Source organism: Microtus pennsylvanicus, chromosome 8 (assembly GCF_037038515.1).
Source record: "Microtus pennsylvanicus isolate mMicPen1 chromosome 8, mMicPen1.hap1, whole genome shotgun sequence".
Taxonomy (NCBI): domain Eukaryota; kingdom Metazoa; phylum Chordata; class Mammalia; order Rodentia; family Cricetidae; genus Microtus; species Microtus pennsylvanicus.
In genome coordinates this window covers 6,972,310-6,997,330 of record NC_134586.1, presented here as the reverse complement: position 1 = coordinate 6,997,330, position 25,021 = coordinate 6,972,310, and the positions used below count along the sequence as shown (strand labels likewise).

Sequence of the window (25,021 nt, the reverse complement as noted above, 5' to 3'; positions counted from 1 at the left end):
CTCTGACCTCTATACTCAGGCTGTAGCATGTGCATACCAATGCAAACACATACACACCATATACACATATACACGAACAATAGTTTAAAAAGGCCAAGTGTGATGGTGCACGCCTTTAACCCCAGCACTCAGGAGGCAGAGGCAGGTGAATCTCAGAGTTCTAGGCCAGTGTTCTACAGTGTGAGTTCCAGGACAGCCAGGCTACATAAAGAAATCTTGCCTCAAAAATAAACGAACAAACAAACAAAAGCAAAATACATTTTATTAAAAGGAGTGTGGGTAACATGGACTGAAGTACTTTTAATCCACAGCTTAAGCAAGAAAATAATAAAGAGTGCTTGATCTCCCAGCATGGAGCAACGCTGGCCTCACTCCTAACTCGCTCTGCTCTTCTGACTGTCACAGCCACAAATCCAGTTTCCTCTTCGATAAATACTGTTAAAAGACATCTCAAGCCTACCGTGCCCAGAAGGACTGTCTCCTCACTCCATCTATATCCTCCTGCAGAGTTCCAGAAAACGGCCTGGCTACTCCAGAAAGCAAGGAATTGCCTTACTTCTCCTTTGCTTGACCCCTGGCTCCAAACTACCAACAAACACTCTAATCTACTTTCAAAATAGATCTGGAATTCATTCACTTCTTTCCATTACCAAATCCACCGTGTGGGCCTGTGATGTGAACTACAGTAAACTCTCCATTGCATACAACACACTGCAAATAAAGTGCCATTTAGTAAGTTTCCCACTGACTTGATAAAACTCAAATCTTAACCACGCCCGTGTACCATCAGCCACCTGACACCCCCCATGTGCCACACACACTCTCCCTTCCTTCACTAAGATGTCTGCCTACTCCTTCATTCCCACAACACGCCAGTCTCCCACAGCTTCTTCTGCCTCCTCACCCTGCTACACACACAAACCGCAGTCTCAGAGCTGACGCTTCCATCCAGCAGGTGTCTGCCTGGCTGGCCCTGGGACTCCGCCTGAACTGATGCTCCTCAACATCCTCTGCTGTACTCTCCTGGGGCACTCTGTACTACAAGCTTAGTAAGTTCTTTATTTTTAAATGTCTATCTTAGTCACCAACATAAAAGTTCCTTAAAATCAGAAACCAAATCCTTCATCGAGATCATCATACATAATCAGCTAGACCCAAAATAGCACAGGCCTGGCCAACGACAATCAGTAACTAGTCACTCAAAGGCCGGGTTTGATAGCACATGTCTCTGACTCCAGCTACTCAGAGAACTGAGGGAGAAAGGGTTTATTTTTATATGTTTAATTTTTTATTAATTTTTGAAATAGGATCTCAATGTGTATCCCTAGCTGGCCTTGGAATTGTGTACACTACACTGACCTCAACGGTAAGAGATCCACCTACCTCTGCATCCAGGGCATGAGCATTATTAAGTCCTGGCTTGAGACAGGACTTTAATGTCAAGGTAAACCTGGATAATTTAATGAAACTCTGAGTAAAATAAATATTATACCCGTTCAGGCCATCCTGTGGGTAACCTAATTTAAAAAAAAAAAATCTCTTTCTGCTGAAAACCCTCTCCTGGTTTACGCTCAGTACGCACATTCTACTCCAAGGGTACCTTACACTAAAATGGCGTCCTCAACATGCCATGTACCACCTTCTGTGCCTTTGCTGTTTCTTTTGCCTGAAAAAATCCTGGGTGTTCCTCAATGCTCGGCTCAACTGTCAGTCACTCCCTTAGGAACTCTTCTCAATGTCTGCTACAGAGTAAGTTCCCTCATGCAAAAGTAACATTCACCATCCTGCCTGGAGACAGGAACAGCAGAGCAGAGAAGACTGCCCCTAGGCTGTAGAGATTAACAAGGTCAGTAATACCAGGCCCTTTATCACCACCCCAAGGCCTCAGCTGCCTAACCCTATAATATGGGATAACGCTCCTAGCAGGACTGTTCTAAGAACGAAGAACTTAAAAGTACATAGCACAAATGTGACAATAATGAACCTGATACATGTTAGCTATTAGTTATTAATATCAGCTATGCGGGTCATTCGGCCTAATACTAACTTCAGTTATCTCTAGATCCGTGAGCATCTGACCCAAGAGCAAATGGACTTTCTTCAAGGAAAATGAAACTGAGCTTAACAACTGCCATAAAAAAAAAAAGAGGTGTACTGCAGTTAATTAGGTTCTAGAACCTTTAAGAATATTTTATATTGAGTATACTGCCATATACCTTTGAACCCTAAGCATTAATAGCTCAAATGATTATTGCTCTATGGTCTGCCTCATCACAACTTTCATTATAATCTCTCCTTGGCTTCTTTCAGGTTCTGCTCATTAATTTCCAGGCCGTAGGCTTACGCTAATTTGCATGACTTTTAAACTAATCATTAGGTTTAAAAGGCAATTTTGCAATTGAAATCCACGGCACTTAACTGACTTCCTACCTCAAGGCAATAAATTACCCTGAGACAGCTCATCTCCCAACCAGTTGACACAAGAGCAGATAAAAGTGCCACTGTTGTGTGACTCGCACGGCTGATTCAGACAGTGTTGGGGAAAGGGCTGGGTGTCGCCGCACCGTGGGACTGCGGCTGTGCCCAGAGGGTTGGCTGCGTGGACACGCTGCAGCCATGGCTCTTAACCTCCGACTCATAAACGAGGTCGTGCGAGCGAGCGAGCGAGCGTCTCTGCGGCCACGCCTCGGACTGGCAGGTGGCCGGGAGGCGCTCTGACCCCAGAGTCGTGTCCCGGGCCACATCCCACGGGCTGGGGACGGGTGGGCATCCCTCCACGGAGCCGGGGATGGCGGGCAGGGCAGGGCTCGGCGCCCCGCGCTCTCGGGGGACAGGACCAGGCACCAACCTCCACGAAGGCATCCGTCAGGTCACTAGCACGGTCCATCACCGGCAAATGGCGACCGGCCACGATTTTCACCTTCAGCTTCCCCGGCATCGCCGCGGCTCCGGCCTCTCCTAGGATTCCTGCAGAAACAAACAAGCGCGTCTGCGCCGAGCCAGCGCCGGGAGCGGAGGGGGGGGGGCGGGGGGGGGCACGGGAGCGTGCGCGGGGGGGGGGGGTGAGCGACGGGAGCGCGCGCCAACTGACAGCGGCGGGCGCGCGCGCCGCACTCACGCTCTGAGAAGGAACCGAGTCGTCCCGCGCGGGCGCCGAGGCCTCATTCCGGAGGAGCACCCAGAGGAAGGGCGCAGGCCAGCCGCGCTGCCTTGGCCCCGGCGTGCTGCCTTCAGCCGCCAAGTCCGGTCGGCATCCCGCGGAGCCGGCGCCGCGCCTCCCCGCCTTTCTCCTCCCACCCTGCCAAAAATGGCGGCCGGCGGGGCGGGGCGGGGCGGGGCGGGGGCGATCGATGACTCGGTTTTCTGCCGCTTCGGCGGGGCCGATTTGAATTCGCCGGGGCCCGAGGAGAGGGCGGGGCTGATCTAGGGAGCAGGTAAACCGGCCGAGCCCTGCATCATTCACCCAGCCTCCGTTTGGGTAGGTGTGCGACACTTGCAGCCAAAGCCGGCGCTCTGGGATCTGGGGTTGGTGACCACCACGCCGCGCTTTGCACACGAAGAGACAGACTGCTGCAGCCGAGCCTGCTAGAGGAATCTGCTGTTAGTGTTTCCTATGACGGCCACCAGGAAGGGCTGCAAGTGCGCGCGGTGGTTTTCTGTGAATCTTCAGTTTAAAACCGTGTGTGGGGGCACACCTGCCAGAGTTTGGAAGGCTAAAGCTGGAGGATTACTCGAGTTCTTAGCCAGACTTGGAGACGGGAGAAAAAAAAAAAGGCACGCCTTTAATTCCACCATCAATTGGGAGGCTGAGGCAGGCACATCTATCAGTTCGATGCCAGCCTGGTCTATGATCTACAGCACGAGTTCCAGGCGCCAAGGCTACATGAAGAAACCCTGTCTCGAAAAACCAAGAAAAAGATTACACACACACACACACACACACACACACACACACACACGCTTCTCAGATAGTGAATAAGTATTTCCTGAAAGACTTGTTTCACTCATAGGCTTTTGTACCTTGTCCTGGGACACAGATGTCACTTAGACTCGAAGAGCCTTCCTTACACCCTTATTTACCTTAGAATGAACTTTTGTTTGTTGAGACAAAGTCTTTCCTGTGGTATATAATCCTGATTGACTTCTTCCTTGGTATGCAGCCCAGGCTGGCTTTGAACTCGCGGCAGTCTTCCTGCGGGTACTGGGATGATGGTCTTGCCCGGGCATACCCAGCAATCTAATTATTAAGCACTTACAAGCATAAAGGGGAGGCCTACAGGGCTGGCTAAAAGTCTGCAGGTGATGAGCCTGGAAGAGTTAACATAGTATAAGAAATGAGCCCGATTAGTACTGACCCCACAAAAGTGGAGGATTCTTTTTTTTTTTAATTTATTTATTTATTAAAGATTTCTGTCTCTTCCCCGCCACCGCCTCCCATTTCCCTCCCCCTCCCCCAATCAAGTGCCCCCCCCCCCCCCCCCCCCCGGCCCGAAGAGCACTCAGGGTTCCCTGCCCCGTGGGAAGTCCAAGGAACCCCCACCTCCATCCAGGTCTAGTAAATTGAGCATCCAAACTGCCTAGGCTCCCACAAAGCCAGTACGTGCAGTAGGATCAAAACCCATTGCCATTGTTCTTGAGTTCTCAAAAAGTGGAGGATTCTACACCGCTTCAGACTATCAGAAAAAGATTGCGGTTGAGGAACACACACAGGATGGAACGAGATCACTCCATTCCATGTGGCAAAACCCAGCATTCTCAATGTACTCCATAGCAAATACCAAAAATCAACATTTAAAATGCCAGTGGGAAAATTATAGCACTGAATTTATTAGGAATGGAAAATTCCTAAATGAAGATATTAGCATGATCGTTTTAACTTCAAAAATACTAAAACAGGATAGAAAAATTGCTCCAAGCACTAATGAACCAGAAACATCTTTTCAAAAAAAGTCCTCCTGGAGAAGGAATTTGCCCATGAGGGATGCTGAATTCTTCCAAAAAAAAAAAAAAAAAGAAACGGCATGCTCAAAAGAAAGAAAAATTTCTGAAAGATACATTGTTGCAGAATTTTGGCCTAGAGAGCATCAGTCCATTAGAATATAACAAAAAAGAACACAATCTCACATAATTACCTTGGAACCACTGATTGCTTTTTTTTCTCAACACTGGCTTTCCTTCTAATGTCCTTGCCAATCTCCAAGGTCCAACGTGTGCAAGAACCAGGGCTCTTTATATTGTTGTTTCCCTTCATCTAACCAGCATTTGATGAAATCTATGTGTGAGATTGCTCTTACAGAATCTTCTCAACTGTTTCTTCCTGTTTGTCCTTTTCTCTTCCAGTTTGGTGAGATTTGGCTTTCTGCTCTAGAACCTTTTGGTCGTTTTTGTCCAGTTTTAAGTCTGATGATAAACACCTTGATGGGGTAAATGCCCACGTGGACATTCGTACCATTGGTCTTTTCTGCTGTCCTTGTTCATTGTGGATGACATTTCCTACAAACCTGCACTGCTTTGCCAACTAGCTGACCTTTTCAGTGTCCTCACACAACCTGAACTTCATCCTTTGTATACACAGAGATCAAACCTCTGTCTCAGATCTTTGGGAAAGGTGTAGTTACATTGAAATCCCTTTTACCTTGCTCAGGTTAGGAAGATCTGAGAATGGTGGCACATGTCTTTAATCCCAGTGCCGGGGAGGCAAGAAAAAGCAGATCTCTGAGAGTTCAAAGCCAGCCTGGTCTACATAGTGAGCTCCAGGCCTGTCAAAACTACATAGTGAGACATTGTCTGTCCTGCCTCCAGCTCCCTCCCCACAAGAAAAAAATTTCACAAATGTCCTTCAGTTTGACAGATGCCCACAAGCAATGGTGGTCAAAGACAAGAGCCTTTTTATTGTTTGGATGGAACGATTGAGATGGCTTTTCTAATGGAAAGCTATTGCCTTGTTACCGGTTCCCTTTCGAAAATGCAAAAGCAAAGGAGGATTGGTGAGGCTTCAGAGCCAACCTGAGCTACAGAGACCATCTCAGAAAGAGGGGGAAGAAAGACTCCCCCAGGGAATGTAGCTCAATGGCCAAGCACTTGCCTAGCACCACAGGGGCTTTAGGTTCAAGCCACAGAACCACAAACAACAACAAATCAAAAAGATGTACAGGAAAGTACAAGAAAAGTGAAGTTTAGCAATAGTTTTTAATGGGGCATAATTCACAGAATTCAAGATGTTGTGATGAAGAAACTATTTGCAAATGACTCAATTAGAGGTTAGCAGGCCCAGCCTCCTAATTAGAGAACCGGACCGCAAAGCCCTTGTGCATACCTGCTGCCCGAGGCATCATCAACAGGAGATTATAATTAAGATGCTTCCTGGAGACTTTCAGTGGAATCAAGCCTGGGTTCAGCTGAACCGGTTCCTAGTAATTGTGGTCGTTTGTTTTAATTAATGCTGGGAATGGTGCTTACTTTCCTGACAAATAAATCATGAGATGACCTCTGATTAGCAGCTTCAGCTTCATAGGCTGCCCTGCTTCTTGCAGATTAGTTTTTAACACAAGCTAGTGTGTATACTGAGTGTTTCCTGTGTGTTAGAAACCACGTTCAGAACTTGACAGCTTTGAAGTTTCACTGAAATCCTGTAAGAATTGTCAGACTTTGGTTTTGATCTTCTGTAGTGTTAGGAATGGAGCCGTCATTAAAAAAAAAAAATGATCACACTTGTGTTTATTTATTTTTGTGTCTATATAGGTATGTATGTGGGCATGTGCATGCCACAGCCACATGTGGAGGCCAGAGACCAACTTTTGGAAGTCGGTTCTCTTCTGCCACCACGTGCATCCCAGGGACAGATTTGGCTCATTAGACTTGGCCGCAGGCGCTTTTACCAACCAACTGGACCATCTTGCCAACCGAGAACCAACTTGTTACAGAAAAATAGCCTCTGTTTGTTTGGACTAGTGTGAGACAGAGGCTCACACTAGTCCAAGCCAGCCTAGAATTCACTGTTTAACACAGGCTGACTAAATACGCCGCTGTCCTTCCAGCTCAGCCCCCGACACTGAGGTAGCGGGTGTGTGCCGCAGTGCCAGGCTCGTACTAGTTTTGCACAGCGACAGTGGTTTCCCAGGGCCTCAGAGCCAATAAAGGTGGGTATGATTCCCGAAGGTCTCTCACACATGTCTTCCATCGTTAACTTGGGGGATAATCTCTCAGCACACTGTGAAGATGTGTCCCTGGTTTAATAAAAAGATGAACAGCTAGTAGCTAGGCAGGATCTATGGGCATAGAAGATGCAGAGCAAGCAGGATGGGCAGTATGGAACGAGGAAATAAAGCCACGAGGCAGAAAGTAAATTAATAGAAATGGGTTGATTTAAGTTCCAAGAGCTAGTTAGAAACAGGCCTGAGCTAAGGCTAAGCTTTCGTGATCAGTATAAGTCTCCATGTTCTTTGTTGTGAGCTGGCAGCCCAAACAAAAGCCCAGCTATATTAATAACTGTGCCATAGAAGGTCATATCCGCCACTGCTTGTCTCTGTCCTCCAACCCACTTATGGCAAAACAGCCCAAGTAATTTATTTGTTGAGCTAAAGTTTCTCTGTGTGGCTCAAGCTGCGTTCAGACTCAAAGCCTCTTGCCTCAGCCCCTAAAAGGCCTGGATGACAGGCTCTACAACACGTGGCTTAGGGATTTGCTATCCGCTCTCTCATGTCCCAGAATGCCCTTGAACTGCCTATGTAGCCACAGATGACTTCCAGCTTCCACTTTCCCTGCCTCTATCTTGAGAGTTTGGGGATTACAGAGGTGTACCACCGCTAGTGCAAGTGACCGCCATGTCCAGCGTATACAATGCTAATGTCCAACATATACAGTGCTAGTGCAAATAACCACCATGTCCAACATATACAGTGCTAGTGCAAATGACCACCATGTCCAACGTATACACTGTTAGTGCAAATGACCACCATGTCCAACATATACACTGCTAGTGCAAATGACCACCATGTCCAACGTATACACTGTTAGTGCAAATGACCACCATGTCCAACATATACACTGTTAGTGCAAATAACCTCCATGTCCAACGTATACACTGTTAGTGCAAATGACCACCATGTCCAACGTATACACTGTTAATGCAAATGACCACCATGTCCAACGTATACACTGTTAGTGCAAATGACCACCATGTCCAACGTATGCAGTGCTAGTGCAAATGACCACCATGTCCAACGTATACACTGCTAGGCTGGCAGAAATAGGCAGATCTCTGTGAGTTCAAGGCCAGCCTGGTCTACAAGAGCTAGTGCCAGGACAGGCTCCAAAGCTACAGAGAAACCCTGTCTCGAAAAACTAAAAAAAAAAAAAAAAAAAAAAAAAGAATAGGAGATGCAGCTCCTGAAGCCCTGGGTTCCTTTTTCCAGCACCTCATTCAACAGGCACACTGGCACACACCGTAATCCCATCGCGCCTGAGGTAGAGCAGCAGGTGCGAAGCTGAAGATCTTCTTTAACACGAGGAATTGGAAACCAGCCTGGGATAGATGAGACATTTTTCTCAAAAAAAAAAAAGAAAGAAAGAAAGAAAGAAAGAAAGAAAGAAAGAAAGAAAGAAAAGAAAAGAAAAGAAAAGAAACTAAAACGGTCAATCCCACCATCCTAAGAAATCAGAAAATGATGTGAAATTTTGAAAAAGCAGATGTGTAGACTTCAGGGGACAAAGCGCCGTCAGAAGTGCGTTCCTCTCATTTTCACCAGAGGATTTGTCTGTGGTTGAGCTCCTTGGCTTCGCATGGATGAAGCACTGATGGACCCCCCTCCATTCATTTCACCTTGACGTTTTCCAGAAACCTCAGTTCAACAAACTCACGTTATAGTTGCTCTTGCGTCTTGAGATGTCAGCCATTATGCCGCATTTCCTCTTGAGCTCACTTTCTTGTCCCTTTGGCAGTGAAGTATCACTGACAATTACAGTTTTGATAGTCTCTTTGGCCGTTATCTGTCCAGAGACACTGCCATTAATTAGATTAATTAAGTTGGTCATTTCCCAACTCACCGGCTAACTTCCTGCCTTTCCTTATTGTCAGAGGAACGCTCTGATAATGTAGCAAACGTACCTAGAATAGAAAAGTTGTAGCTATTTAGCTCTGTCTGATGACTTTAGAATGAGCACACAGCCCAAGCACAGTTCACCATGGACTAGCATTAGTTAATGGAGGAGCATTGACAGTGGACCAAGTTCAAATTACTGCAGCTCATAGGAAGATGACAAATGAGGTTATGCCATTGTTAGCTGTCCATAAACGACTCACAGGAGATGGGACCTAGTCCACTGCCTCTAGATAGCTGCCTGTGGGTTTTCTAAAATCCCTGGGGGACTTGTGGCTTCCCGGGGCCGGGAGGAGCTCCACATGTTGCCTTACAAAAGCAATGCTCACTCCTCACCCTTGAGCCAATCCTCCAGCCCCATATAACCATCATCTAAGAAATGGAAGCATCATTTTATAAAAAGTAGGTACACGTATATTGTTTTTAACTGAGGGCCATACAAAGCTAATGAAAACACATAGTAGAGAAATAAAATGGGAAGAGTTGTTAAGTTAGGGGTGACAGAAAACGCTTTTGGATTTTTTTTTTTAAGATTTACTTTTTAAATTTTGTGCATGTGTGTGGGGCTGGAGAAATGTGCACATGAGTGTAGGCGTGTGTGAAGGCCAAAGAGGGTGTCAGGTTCCGTGAGCTGGCAGTTGTGACGTGCCAGACATGGGTGCTGGGAAACAAACCCAGGTCTTTTGGGGAAAAAAAAATTAATCCTCTTAATTACTGTCAGCCCCATCTGAATATATGTTGTGGCATCACTTTTGAAACCATGTGGCTTATGTAATTATAAAGTAACTTGCATAATTATAAAGTATAAAATATCACTTGAAAGCAAAATGAAATAAATAAACCTAATTTGTAAAAAGATAGAAGAGTACTCACTTAGTTAAGTATTGAGGAATTAAGTTCCTCAGTAGCGTGAAAATTTGTCTCCAACTGAAAATACCCAAGAACAAAAGTAACTGCCAAGAAGTTGTAAACTCTTTTATAACAATATGACAAGTAATGATATTGTTGTACATTTAACAAGTGGAATTATATGTGTGTAGATGCATATTACCCATACATACATATGTGGTGTGTGTTTGTGGGTGTGTACACTTTGAGAGACTATGGTGGTTTGAGTGAGAATGTCTTTGTATGCTCACCTACTTGAACACTTGGCCCCTACTATTTGATAAGGTTTAGGAGATGTGGCCTTATTGGAGGAAGTGTGTAGCTAAGGGTGGGTTTTGAGATTTTAAAAACCCATGCCATTCTTGGTTAGCATTCTCTCTCTGTCTTTGCCTGTCTCTGTCTCTCTCTCCTTCCCTCCCTCCAGCCTGTGGATCTAGGTGTGAGCTCTCTAGCTCAGCATGATCTCACAGCTTTTAATCCCAGAACTCTAGGGATAGAAGGTGGCAGATCTTTGTGAGTTCAAGGTCAGCCTGGTCTACCAAATGAGTTCCAGAGCAGCCAGGACTACACACAGAGAAATTCTGTCTCCAAAAACAAAACAAATAGATACATTGGTCATGGTGTCTCTTCACAGCAATAGGAAGATAACAGAGGTCATTACCATCTTTCCTTCAATTTGATCAAGAAGCAGTTTTCTAAGTAAGAGAAATAAGGATAAGATATACATTAGGGACATAAAATACAGTAATCCTGACTTGCAGTTTAAGCTGTCGGGGGATGGGGGATGACTCAGTGGTTGGGAGCTCTTCCCTGCCCTTCCAGAGGACTCAAGTTTGGTTCCTGGCGCCCATTTTGTCAGCTCTTTTGACCACCTGTGGCTCCAGCTCTGGAGGTGTGACACGCTGTTCTGCCCTCCACAGGCACTGTGCACATATTCATAAGTCACATGGACTACACACATATATACATAATTAAAAATAAAAAATAAGTCTTTAAACTATAAACATGAATAGCATAACTTTATCATTATTTTCTCTATTTTGGTTTTGGAGTTTCAGTGTTTTAATACAGGCCTTCTGGAGCCCACGTGGTCTGGATTCTCTTTGTAGCTCAGTCTGGCCTTCTAGTCCGCCTGTCTTCACCTCAAGCCTGGCCTATTTCCACTTTGTTGGTTTTCAGGGTCTCTCTGACTGGTTTGGAACTCACTTTGTAGATCAGGCTAGCCTTGAACTCAAAGAGAGTCTCCTGCTTCTGCCACTGAGGGTAGAGATTAAAGGCATGTATCACCACACCCAACTTTATTTTAACTTTTTAGTATAATTAATTTTATTTACTTATTTATTTTTTACATATCAGCTCCCCCTCCCTCCTCTCTTTCCACCCCCATCTTCCCCCCACCCTACCCCCATCCTCTCCTCAGAGACAGTAATTCCTCCCCTGGGAAATCAATTAAGTCTGTCCCATCACATCCTTGAGGCAGAACCAAGCCCCCCGCCCCCCATCTCTTAAGAAGATCATGTTATCTCCCCATAAAGAATGGGATCCACAAAGTCAGATCTTGGTCCCACTGCCAATGGCCCCATAGGCTGCTCAAGCCACACCACTGTCACCGGTATTCAGGGATCCTAGTTCGGTCCTATGCAGGTTCCCCAGCTGTCAGTCAGGACTCAGTGCTCTTCTGTGAGTGTCCCCATCGTGGTCTTGCCCCTTTGGTCACATTGTCACTCCTCCCTCACTTCAACTGTACTCCAGGAGCTCTGCCCAGTGGTCAGTTGCGAGTACACACTGTATTTGTCTTTCTGGGTCTGGGTTGCTTCACTCAGGATGTTTTTTTTTTCTAGTTCCATCCATTTGCTTGCAAATGTCAAGATGTCATTGTTTCTTACTGCTGAGTAGTACTCCATAATGTAAATGTACCACATTTTCTTTATCCTTTCTTCAGATGAGGGGCATCTAGGTTGTTTCTAGGTTCTGGCTATTATGAATAATGCTGCTATGAACCTAGTTGAGCAAATGTCCTTGTGATAGGAGTGTGCTTCCTTTGGGTATATGCCCAACAGCGGGCGGTATTGCTGGGTTTTGAAGTAGACTGATTCCTAATTTTCTGAGAAACTGCCATACTGATTTCTACAGTGGCTGTACACGTTTGCACTCCCACCAGCAATGAAGGAGTGTTCCCTTTACCCTGCATCCTCTCCAGCATAAGCTTTTATCAGTGTTTTTGATCTTAGCCATTCTGACAGGTGTAAGATGGTATCTCAGAGTTGTTTTGATTCGCATTTCCCTGATGGCTTAGGATGTTTAGCAGTTCCTTAAGTGTCTTTCTGCCATTTGAGATTCTTCTATTGAGAATTCTCTGTTTAGATCTATACCCCATTTTTTAGTTGGATTTTTTGGTAGTTTGCTGTCTAGTTTCTTGAGTTCTTTGTATGTTTTGGAAATCATCTCTCTGTCTGATGTGGGGTTAGTGAAGATCTTTTCCCATTCAGTAGGCAACCGTTTTGTCTTATTGACTCTGTCCTTTGCTTTATAGAAGCTTCTCAGTTTCAGGAGGTCCCATTTTTTTATTGTTTCTCCAAGTGTCTGTGCTACTGGGGTTATATTTAGAAAGTGGTCTCCTATGCCAATACACTCAAGGGCACTTGCCACTTTCTCTTCTATGAGGTTCAGTGTGAATGGGTTTATGTCTAAGTCTTTGATCCATTTGGACTTGAGTTTTGTGCATGATGATAGATATGGGTCTATTTGCGTCGACATCCAGTTATACCAGCACCGTTTATTGAAGAGGCTTTCTTTTTTTTTCATTTTATATTTTTAGCCTCTTTATCTAAAATCAAATGTTCATAGGTGTGGGTTAATATCAGTGTCTATGATTCAATTCCATTGATCCACCTGTTTGTTTTTATTCCTCAAACCAAGATGTTTTTATTACTGTAACTCTATAATAGAGCTTGAAGTCAGAAATGGTGGTTCCTCCACATGTTCTTTTATTGTACAAGGTTGTTTTGGCTATCCTGGGTTTTATGAAATTTAATATTGTTCTTTCGAAGTCTGTGAGGAATTGTACTGGGATTTTGATGGGCATTGCATTGAATCCTCTTCAGCTTCGTTCTTCAAAAACTTAAAGTTCTTGTCATACAGGTCTTTTACTTGTTGGGTTAGAGTTACCCCATGATAATTTATGTTATTTGTGGCTATAGTGAAGGGTTTTCTTCTATGATTTTGTTGAATATATTTTCTGAGCCTTTGAGTTGGAGTTCTCCTTATTCTATCCCTATTATTCTTTTTTTGTTTTTGTTTTTTGAGACAGACTTTGGGGCCTGTCCTGGAACTAGCTCTTATAGATCAGGCTGGCCTTGAACTCACAGAGATCTGCCTGCTTCTGCCTCCCTAGTGCTGGGATTAAAGGCGTGTGCCACCACTGCCAGGCTATCCCCATTATTCTTAGGTTTGGTCTTTTCACGGTGTCCCAGATTTCCTGGATATTTTGTGTTAAGATCTTGTTGGATTTTACATTTTCTTTGATCAATGAATCTGTTTTCTCTGTTGTATCTTCAATGCCAAAGATTCTCTGTTCTATCTATTGTATTTTGTTGTTTATGTTTGTATTTGTGATTTATGATCATTTATCTAAATTTTCCATTTCCAGAATTCCCTCAGTTTGTGTTTTCTTTATTGCCTCTATTTCAGTTTTCAAGTCTTAAATCATTTCCTTCACTTGTTTGATTGCTTTTTCTTGGTTTTCTTTAGGGATTTGTTGAGTTCTTCCAATTTTTTATTTGTTCTTTTTCTCCACTTTTTAAAGGGAATTTTTCATTTCCTCTTTAAGGGCCTCAATCATCTTCATAAAGTTATTTTTAAGGTCACTTTCTTCTGGCTCATCTGCATTGCTGTTTAGAAACACCAGTTTCTGGTGGAGCCATATCGCTCTTTATGTTGTTGAGTACATTCTTTTTTTATATATATAGTTTAATGTATTTTAATAGCAAACTTACAGGAACAGCACAGAAGACAGACAACATTAAAAACATGTACTTGCATGTAGGACAACTCAGTTAGAAAATTATAGTGAATGATGGAATCTACTGTATGATAAAAATGCTACAAACACCATTTAGTTGCCGTCAATAAGAAATTTACTTATTTTAAAAAAATCCAAATGCTGGCATTGTCCAGAAAATTTTAACAGGTTTATTTATAATTTTTATAAAGTTTGACTATTGAAATGTGTTCACTGAAACATTTTGCTTGCATTAACGCTTTACATCTTGTATTTATATTAAAAATTCACACACAAATGAAAATGGAAAAACTGCCAGTACCTGATTTCTGTCCCCTATTTTTCCACTCGCAATCATATACTTAGGTACCTTTTGACCCCATGGAAAAAATATCTAACATTCAGAACTACCGATAACAGGAAGAAGAGGAAAAAAAAATTTTGAGAATGAAATGTTTCCCCCCTCATAGTGGACTCTTAAGCACGTTCTCCGCGTATGCGGCGTGCTAGCTGGATATCTTTTGGCATAATTGTTACACGTTTGGCATGGATAGCACACAGGTTGGTATCTTCAAAAAGGCCAACCAGATAGGCCTCACTTGCCTCCTGCAAAGCACCAATAGCTGCACTCTGGAAGCGCAGATCTATTTTGAAGTCCTGAGGAATTTCTCGCACCAGACGCTGGAAGGGGAGTTTGCGGATCAGAAGTTCAGTGGATTTCTGATAGCGTCTGATTTCACGGAGTGCTACAGTACCAAGCCTGTAACGATGAGGTTTCTTCACCCCTCCAGTAGAGGGCGCACTCTTGCGAGCGGCTTTTGTAGCCAGTTGTTTCCTGGGTGCTTTACCACCGCTGGATTTACGGGCAATCTGCTTTGTACGAGCCATGGTATGGGCACCTCCTTACTTACCCCCCTTCTCCTTCGGCTGGAGCTCGGCAAGCGAGAGGTGGCGCTGGCATTAGAGAGCGGCGGCGGTGCGGCTGCGAACACAATTTGTTGAATATATTCTTACCTGGGTTGTCTACCTATCTTTTCCCCCCAGTTGGTATAGGTGGAGCCAAGGGGGTCTCTCTTCCTCCAATTGGTGGAGCTGGGGTTGTAGCTTTGTTGATTGCTCCTTTGGGTGCAGGCAAAGCAGAGCCTCTGGATCACTGCTTCAACTGGAAGCCAGCCTTCCAGCTCCTTTTGTCCTATAGTCCTGGCTGGAGCATCCTTGTCACCTCCCTTGACCTCTGCCCTACGGCACAAGCCATGGGCATTGCTCTGATGGCCTCTGCCTCCCCTCTGTAGCATGAGTTCTAATAGGTCTCTCAACTTTCCAGCGAAAAAGAACTCTTTCAACTTTTAAAAATATTTTTTTCTGCTATGCGTGGTGATGCATGTCCCAAATCTCACCAGAGGGGAGGTTGAAGCCAGTGGATAATTTGAGACTGGGCATCAAAGACCAGCCTAACTAGCTGGGAAGGGGGAAGTCCTAACTGTATTCATAGGGTTATCATAGAACTATTGAATAAACATTGACAAAACAGGGCTAACAAATTCTTCTACTTCTTACAACAACCAACAACCAGACATCCTTAAAAAAGGGGCTGGTCATAGGAGTGGAGTAAAGGACACATCAGAGACTTTGGGGACATGACAAAGGAACTTGGGAGCCCAGGCTCCCTCTGTCCAAAAGTAGAGCAATCTGAGCTTTGAGAGGATCAATGACAGCTGGATGGTGGTGGCACGTACCTTTAATTTCACTCAGCACTCAGGAGGCAGAGACCAATAGGGTCTACAGAGTGAGTTCCAGGGCAGTCAGGGCTGTTACACAGAGAAACTCCTCTCAACAAAAAAAAAAAAAAGAAAGAAAGAAAGAAAAGGGAAAAAAGAGGAGGAGGAGGAAGAGGAGGAGGAGGAGGAAGAAGAAGAAAAAGATAAATGACTAGTTGGGTGAGTGGCACATGCTGTTCTCACCATACTCTGAGGCAGGAAGATCATGAGTTCCACATTCTGTGTGTGTACGTATGTATGTGTGCACACGTGCATATGGGGAAATAAAAATATGATCCATAAACTGCAATAAACTGAAAGCTATGAAATTTATAAAAGTTCAGAGTCTGTAATAATATTAACAACAATGAAAAAAACCCTTTGAGACAATGCTGGAGAACCAATACATAAGACTTCAGTTTCATGATAATAAGAAAACCATATGTATTCAGTGGACACCATACTTCTGGCTCTGAAATGCCATGATATTTCATTTGTATTTTAATAAATAAAGCTTGCCTGAAGTTCAGAGAGTAAAACAGCTGCACTGGTCCATCTTGCAGACCAGGCAGTGGTGATACACACCTTAATCCCAGTAGCCACACTAGTTTGCCATAGAAACCAGGTGGTAGTGGTGCTCGTCCTTAATCCAGCACTAGAGAGGAATATAAAATGGGAGGAGATAGCTTTCAGAGGCAGTCTCATTCTGAGATTACTGGAGGCAGAATAGCCTGAGGTAGAGGTAAGAGCCAGTGGCTGGCTATTGGCTGTTTTGCTTTTGGTTTTTCTGGTTTTGGTTTTTCAAGACAAGGTTTCTCTGTAGCTTTGGAGCCTGCCCTAGGACTATATCCTGTAGACCAGGGTGGCCTTGAACTCACAGAGATCTGCCTGCTTCTGCCTCTCGAGTGCTGGGATTAGAGACATATGCCACCACCACCCAGCCTGTTTTGCTTTTTTGACCTTCAGTTTGAACCCCAGTTTCTGTGTCTGAGTTTTTATTAATCATGTGACACTGAATTTTGCTCTTTTTCAGGATAAAATGATCTAGTCAGGAACTACAGCATGTGTCTGCAATCCCAGCACTTAGGAAGTGTCGGCAGGAAGATAGCAGCACTGAAGCCATCCTTAGCTTTGTAGGGAATTTCAAGCCAGTCTGGGCTACACAAGACCCTGTCTCAAAATGCAACAAACATTTTTCTTTTCTCATCCTATGTCTGTAATGCTCATAACTCCTTCCTTCTCTCTGCTCCTGTCTTCAGTTAAGCGATTACTATTCAGGACTCAGATTTCAACTAAGGTGTTAGTTCCTAACGTCTATGAATCCCCAAAGTTGACCCGTTTCTCTTGTTATGTAGTATAATAACTAGCTAAAGTTACCCCTTCTGGTGTTACAAGCATCATGACCAAATACAGTTAACTAATGTTTCTTCTCCACTGCTAATAACACAAGCCCCACGAAGCCAGCATCATTTACTTCCCATGCACCTTTGCACCCCAGATCATGGTGCACAGTATAATGTTATTATTGCACATTTATTAAGAAAGGAAAAAGCACAGTCATCACAAGGTCTTGGGAGGGAGCTAGATATAGTGACTCATTTCGGTAATCTAAACACTCAGAACAAGAAGACAGGAAGAGTACAGCTAGTTCAAGGCCAGCTTGGGCTACGTAGTGAACACCAAGTCAGCCAGGCCTACATAGCCAACACCCAGGATTAAAAAGAATAAAGAGAGAGTACTGTGGAATATTACTTTAAAAAGTGTTAAATTTGTTTATGTTGTAGAATATTTGTTTAAAGACGCAAAGATGTGTTGCATTCTTTCATGTTGAATTTGTTTAACTCTGTAAAGTTGTGTTACTTTGCCTGTCTAGACTCCTGATTGGTCTAATAAAGAACTGAATGGCCAATAGCAAGGCAGGAGAAAGGATAGGCTGGGCTGGCAGGCAGAGAGAATAAGAGGGAGAAGAGAAAAGAAGGAGGAGCAAGAAAAGGGAAAAAGAAGGAGAGAAAGATGCTGTGGGTCAGCCACACAGCCACACACAGTCACATGGCTGCACAACCACACAGCCACACAGCCACACAGACACACAGAAACACAGCCGGACACGGAATAAAAAGAAAGAAAAGATATTCAGAAGTAGAGAAAGGTAAGTCCCAGAAGCAAAAGGGATGATAGATAGAAAAGCTGGTTAGCAATAATTCAAGCAAAGGCTGGGCGTTTATAAGTAATAAGTGTCCGTGTGATTATGTGGTGGGCCCCTGCTGCGGGAACTCCTTCAGCCAATAGCTTTTAAGAGAGCGGCCCACTTTGGGTATGGTGTCATGTACCATAAACGCAAACGAAAAGCGTGTGCAGCCCTCTTGGCTGCTGGATTCAGTTCCAGTTCCCAATGCAGGACAGTGGATAGCTACTCTTTCTGTGAGTTTATCCCCAAATAAATAAACCTTTGTTATACTCCATTCCAGGCTACTGTGGAACATTTTTGTATGCCCAACGTGCCCACATGGCCTGAGTCCATGCCATCGCTGTGCCCTGCTCAGCCCCCTGCCTGAGGCCTTCTCCCACCGCTCGCAGCTGAACTCTGTACTCTGTAGCAGCTGTGTAAGGTTTGGCTCCAAAGAGTAAAGAGAAAAACAACAACAAAATAACAAAACAAGAGAGAGATATGTGTATCTAACAAGGCTAGGGATTAACAAATAGACTTTAGCTCCTGATTAAAACCTTGACTTTGTCATTTACTAACCTCAAAACTGAGTGAGTTACTTCCCCTTCCTATAAAATAAAGGACATTTTTTATTATAAATAATATAAACATTTATTTATAGTTTCCAGCACAAGGAAGTCCACTAAATATTAGCTACTGCTTATTTATTCATTTGTGCATCAAGCACTTAAATACTGCAGAAACTGCTGAGGAAATTGGAGACAGATTGTGTGGTGGATGGCTTAGTTGATATTTCTGTCCTCACGGGATGCGTTTTACAGGAACGTTTCACTAAAGGTGCATGCACGTTTGTGTCCTTTGAAGAGTAATGGGAGCCACTTTTCAAAATAGGAGTGGGAACATGGCTCGAGGGTTAAAATTACTTACTGTTTTTGCGAAGGACCTGGGTTGACTTCCCAGCACGCACATGGTAGTTTGCAAACCCCTATAACTCTATGCCCCGGTGTTCTGATGCCCTCTTCTGGTTTCTGTGGGCACTGCATGCTTGTTACTACCAAACAGACATTAGCACATACATACATGCCAGCAAAATACTCTACCCATAAAATAAAATAAATCTAAAACAACCCTCAAGGAGTTAGAGCAAAAGAGAGGGCAATGCAAAAACTATAGGCAGAAGAGGTGCAAGAAATAAATTTTCCGTTATGGTTTGAATAGTAATGTCCCCCACAGGCTCAGATGTTAAGTGCTTGGTCCTCAGATGGCAATATTTTGTCAGGAATAACAGCTTTAAGTTGTGGAGCACAGTGGGAGGAAGAAGTAACAGGGGACATGCTTTTGAAGAGCATGTGAGATCCCCATGCTTCCTCTCCCACCCTCACCCCTGGCCTTCCCCACCACAAGGTCCCCCTAGCAGGATGCTCAGGCCAAATGGATGGGGACCAGAGACAAGTATACCAAAGCCATGAACCAAAATGATGTTTGTCCCTTTTAGCTGTTTGTGTCAGACATCTGTCGCGTGGACACAAAGATGTAACACACTTCTCCAAAATAACCTACTACAATTGTGGATTTCACTGTTCACTACAATAAGTTTATTGTTGTGTACATGTATGTATTAGATTGTTACTCAGAGCCCACAAGAACAAGATAGCTGCATCTTCCAGAAACCGAACTTTTTTATTATTATAAACTAATAGACTTTTTTAAAAGTTCCATAAGTGTATTTCTATTTTCTTAAGACTTGATTTTTATTTCTTTCTACTCTATCCCTATCTATCATATGTCTGTCTGTCTGTCTGTCTGTCTATCTATCTATCTATCTATCTATCTATCTATCTATCTACTTATCTATCATCTATCTACCTATCTATCATCTATCTACCTATCTATCATCTATCTATTATCTATCTATCTATTATCTATCTATCTATCATATATCTATCATATATCTATTATCTATCTATCATCTATCTATCTACCTATCTATCATCTATCTATCTATCTATCTATCTATCATCTATTATCTATATATCTATCTATCATCTTTCATTTATCTATTATCTATCTATCTATCTTGAGGCAAGCTCTCTCTATGTAGTCCTAGTTGTCCTGGAACTCACTATGTAGGACAGGCTGGCTTTACACCTACAGAGATCCCACTGCCTCTGCTGAGAGTAAAGGCATGCACCACCATGCCTGGCTCTTGTTATGTGTATGTGTGTATGTCTGTGTTGGAATATGTGCTCCCAAGGTGCTGACAGAGGCCAGAAGACAGTGTTGGATGCTCAGGAGCTGGAGTTTCAGATGGTGCTGGGCCATCACGTGGGTGCGGAAGCAAACTCACTCCTCTGCAAGAGCAGGAAGTGCTCGTGACCACCGAGCCATGTCTAGCCCGTGTGGTCTGTTTCACCTGTATTAAGAAAGCCAGATCAACTTCTCAGAGGAAAATATTCTATTTCTTTTGGTTACCTTCGCTGCTTATAAATTTTGTTTATGATAAGCAGTGTCATTGTATAAAAGAATCTGTAAACAAAGTAAGGGCTTCATCCAAATGGTTATTTCTCAATGTGTTATTTGATTAACCTTTGACCCTTCCAAATATATTCTCCCCATCTTGATTATGTTTTATTTTTTCAAGACAAGATCTCAGGATGTAGCTCACAATGGCTCTTCATTTATGATATGAGCCGGGCTAGTCTAACCTCATGATCTTCCTGCCTCAGCCCTCCAGGAGCTGAGATCACCAGTGTGGGCTGGCATGCCCAGGTCATTCATTCCTTTTCAAGACCTTTTAGGACCTCCTGACCTTAGGGCTGTGTCTTCCCCCACACCTCTGAGTGCTCTTAGATGTTTCCTCCCTCCTAACCACAGGGCAACTCTAGCCGAAGAGTAGTGAGTACAAAAATAGGCCCCTTGGTTTTATATTTTAAGAAACTGGGCTAACATGGAAATTTGTCTATGTTTTGTGAACACCCCCTCTTTCCTTCCTGTACTACATAAACAATGTCTAATTTTAACATTCTATTTCAGTGATCATATTTTCTGCAAGTACAAAAATCTAGAGACAAAAAATTGAGTGTGATTGCATCTTGAAGGAAAATATACAAGATTAGAATTAGGGGCCAATGTTGCCACTGCTCTTACTGTTGCCAAAAACCTAACGTGGCTCAGGCTTGATGGTGTCTTTCTCTAGAAACACACACACACACACACACACACACACACACACATTTTTCTGTTGATCTTGTTTCCCCTACATTAGGGTGGCCCTATTCAAATTTGACCCAAATTTTAATGCTTCCTTCAATATTTAATGATAACACACTGTACAAAACATTCAGATCTGTAACTTAGACCTCAGAAGAAGGCCGACGTTTCTCTGAGTCACCTGTTCTGGTCTGGAAATCATGTTCTAGCCCAGGTTCGTCTAAAACTCACAGCAATCTTCCTGCCTCAGTCTCCCCGGTGCTGGGATCAGAGATGTGAGCCTGCATGCCCTGATTCTTTTTATTTTAGATAAGACCTCATGTATCCCAGGCTGGCCTCGGGCTCGCTAAATAGCCAAAGCTGGCCTTAAATTTCCTCCTGTCTTAGTTTCCCAAGTGCTAAGAACACAGCTGAGCACACCACGCCTGACTATCAGAAAGTCACAAGTTAGGTGCATGGGTAAAATATCTATGAATGAAAGGTAGGACTATAACAAATGACAGCAAAGAAAGTGTCAACTGAATGATTTCAAAAACAAATACAAAAAATTAATAATAGTCTGGGAGTGAACATGGCAGAACCCTCATGTCAAAGGCAGAATTTGATGGGAAGCCAAGGGTTCATGTGTATGACTATAAAGGCAGCACCCAGAACTCTGAGGCAGGGGTGTATTGATACCTAGGATCTTGAGAAGAGGACAGAATTTGAGTTAGACATTTTGAAAATATTTTTATTTACATATATGTATGTGTTTGTGTGTTGTTGTAGAAGAAAGGTGTAGAGAAATAGAGAAAAAGAAAAAGCCCAGAGGCAAAAGGTAGTCAAGACAAAATAAGAAAAGCTGGCTAAGCTGGACTGGGACTGAACGAGCATGTGATCAAACTGGACTCTCTGAATGTGGCTGACAATGGGGACGGAGAAACCAATGATAATGGCACTGGGATTTGTCTCTATTGCACATACTGGCTATTTGGGATTCTAGTCTATTTGGATGCTCACCTTCCTAGGCCTGGATGGAGGGGGAGGGCCTTGGACTTTCCACAAGGCAGGGTACCCTGCCCTCTCTTAGGACTGGAGGGTGAGGGGAAGGGTGAGTGGGAGAGCAGGAGGGAAATGGGAGAAGGGGAGGAAGGGAAAATTTTGAATGGTATTATTTATAAAGCAATAAAAAATAAAATAAAAATAAAACAAAATTTTAAAAAAAGAAAAAAAAAAGAAAAGCTGGTTAGAAAGAAGCCAAACTAAGGCTGGCCTTCATAACTAAGAATAAGCCTCCAGGTGCGATTTATCTGGGAGCTGAGTGGCTGGCTCCCTGAAGAGTCAAAAGAGCAAAGAATAAAAATACAAACAACTACATACGTGCATGAATTATGTGCACGATGTGTGTGCAAGGGCCAGAAGATCTCCTGGAACTGGAGTTACAGGCCCTTGTGAGCCACCCAAAGTTTTTCACTGTGAACTGAACCCGGGGCCTCTGCAAGATAAGTAAGCAATCTTCACCACTGAATTTTCCCTTCAGTGTTTGTGTTGGACATTTTTGATTGAATCAAAATCTGAACAACAGAAATTCAGTTTAAAATACTCGAGAGCAAATGGCCTAGATGAGAAGCAATGACAAAGTTAATTTGGCCAAAAGTGGGATTAGTGCAGAAAGATGGGCAACTTAGAAGAAATAAAAGTAATGTCTGGGAAAATAACATGACAGCCAGAACTGGGAGGGAGGCGTCCCAACAGTCAAAGGAATTGTGCTGTCAAAGGAAGTTGTGGAAAGACACCCTGATAAAGCTACTGTATCTTGCAGTGACCATCATATGAGATTTCAGGATAAACTGGAAACGAAAAAATCCAGGGGTTTTGTTGTTCTTTCATTACTAAGTTAGCGCAAGCGCAGTGGCAGTACTTGTGGATGGGACGGCTGAGAAGAACACCATTGCGCTGTCTTGTGCTTGGTGAAAATCAAGTGGAATCTGTTGAGTCGATGTCCAGGGGAAGGAAAGCAGAGAGGAAGGAGGTACACTGTGTTTCTAATGGAGTAGATGAGCAGTAGTGTTGGTGTTAGAACGAGTCAGAAATCGAGGAAGATGAGCCAAGGGCTGGCAATGTGGCTCTGTGCACAGAGTACTTTCCTAGCTCATATAAACCTCTGGAATCGGTCTCCAGTATCACATAAACAGGTCATTGTAGATGTGTAGAAGGCTGCTAATTAGTTCCTGGCCACTTAACCCTGAAATAATCACACAGAAACTATAATATTTAAATCACTGCTTGGCCCATTAGCTCCATCTTCTTATTGGCTAACTCTTACATATTAATTTAACCCATCTCCATTAATCTGTGTATTGCCATGTGGCTGTGGCTTGCCGGCTAAAGTTCCAGTGTCTGTTTCCAGCAGGGTTACATGGCTTCTCTCAAACTCCTCCTCCTTTCTCACAGCATTTTGTTTAGTTTTCCCCACCTAGCTCTGTCCCCCTATAGCTCTACTATAGGCCCAATGCAGTTCCTTTATTAACCAATGATATTCACAGCGTACAGAGGGGAATCCCACATCACCCCCTTTTCTATCTAAATAAAAAGGAAGGTATTAACTTTAACATAGTAAAATTACATGTATCTACTTTATCTTTTATCATAACTAAGGAAAGCTATAACTATCAATTCTTCAACTCCATCAAAGACTCCAGGAGGATACAATATTACCTAAATACATTGTAAACAACTTCCAAAACTCTAGAATTGACATTGACATTTCACTGCCTGGACAGTCACTCAAAGGTCTTCTGTACCGTTGGGGCATCCATCTTCAGCCCACAGGCCCATAGTATCCAGCAGAATTTTCCACAAAGCAGAAAATTTCAGAGACAGTTCTGCCTATAATGATGGTTTGTCAGTCACTATCTGCTGTGTCCTGCAGAATGTCTGCAGACTCTTTCATGAAGCAGGAACCCCGAAGGATCGTCTCACCTTTAGGCAAGTTCATCAGTCATTTCTCTGAAGGTCCTGCATGTCCAGTTCATCAAGCAGTCCAGGCAAGAGCAGTGTCTTGCTCAAATAGCTAACCAGCTCCATAAGTAGCCTCTTCAATGCCCATCTTCCTCTTGAAGTAGATTAGTGTTGCCAGGAGCAAATGTGTCTCACTGCTAAAGAAAAGGCCTAAGTACTTAAACAGAACCCTAAGTTATTTAAATGCCATGTTCAACTGTTCTTTGAAGTAGTTCAAGATTACCTATCTATGCAGAAGACAATTTCTATGTATCTAAAGAACCTGATTAGGCTAACTATAACTGTTACAAACATGTATGACTATTGACCTCTAATTCTTAATACCTGTATTAGGAACTGTGGGCTGCGTTCCTGTCACCCGGCTCCCAGCCACCGGCTAGCTTTACCCGAAATAGCAACACACAAACTGTATTCATATAAACACTGCTTGGCCCATTTCTATTAATGTGTGTAGCACCACGATGTGGTGACTTACCTTGACTAACCCATATTTAGTAATCTGTGTAGCACCAGTCTTACCGGGAAAGATTCAGCATGTCTGACCTGGCGGCTTGCTTCATCACATCTGCCCTGGAGAGGGGAGGCATAGCGTCTGCCTCACTTCCTCTTCCTCCCAGCATTCTGTTCTGTTTATTCCATCCACCTATGTTCTAACCTATCGGCCAAGCAGTTTCTTTATTAACCAATGTCCTTCCTCCATCAAATTCCTATATATCTTAAATAATAAGGGCACAGCAGAGAAAAGGAAGCAAGTTCAGGAAGCCAGACTGGAGCCTCATGTAGACCTCTGAAGATATGCTGATGGCAGACACCAACAAACATGGCTGACCATGACTGAAAACTTTCAATGCCTTCTCCACCTCTAGGGAAACCAGAAACCAAGCCACCAAATTAGGAATTT

The 25,021-nt window shown here is 43.5% G+C and overlaps 2 protein-coding genes across 28 annotated transcripts in view; both read right to left on the bottom strand.

The window, feature by feature from the left end:
* The window catches only part of C2cd5 (C2 calcium dependent domain containing 5), a 97,543-nt gene extending 94,243 nt beyond the window's left edge, over nt 1–3,300 (bottom strand). For 20 of the 27 annotated variants that reach the window (XM_075982327.1, XM_075982337.1, XM_075982333.1 and 17 more), the window contains exons 1-2: nt 3,119–3,288; nt 2,849–2,967 (exon numbers count right to left, since the gene is read on the bottom strand). In XM_075982327.1, the coding sequence (XP_075838442.1) occupies nt 2,849–2,938 (90 nt within the window). In that variant the 5' untranslated portion in view covers nt 2,939–2,967; nt 3,119–3,288. Of the gene's footprint in view, nt 1–2,848; nt 3,012–3,118 lie in introns of those variants that run through there. The other 7 variants (XM_075982343.1, XM_075982331.1, XM_075982347.1 and 4 more) reach the window with 3 other exon arrangements.
* Nucleotides 3,301–13,957: 10,657 nt separating this feature from the next.
* On the bottom strand, nt 13,958–14,963 carry LOC142855417 (histone H3.3A-like). The gene has a single exon (XM_075981911.1). It carries the CDS (start codon nt 14,872–14,874, stop codon nt 14,464–14,466), a length of 411 nt encoding a protein of 136 aa, XP_075838026.1. The 5' UTR covers nt 14,875–14,963; the 3' UTR covers nt 13,958–14,463.
* Between the last annotated feature and the right edge of the window lie 10,058 nt (nt 14,964–25,021).

Bases quoted from the DNA above. Each gene is read 5' to 3' on its own strand.
- LOC142855417 (XM_075981911.1), bottom strand. From the start codon at position 14,874: ATGGCTCGTACAAAGCAGATTGCCCGTAAATCCAGCGGTGGTAAAGCA.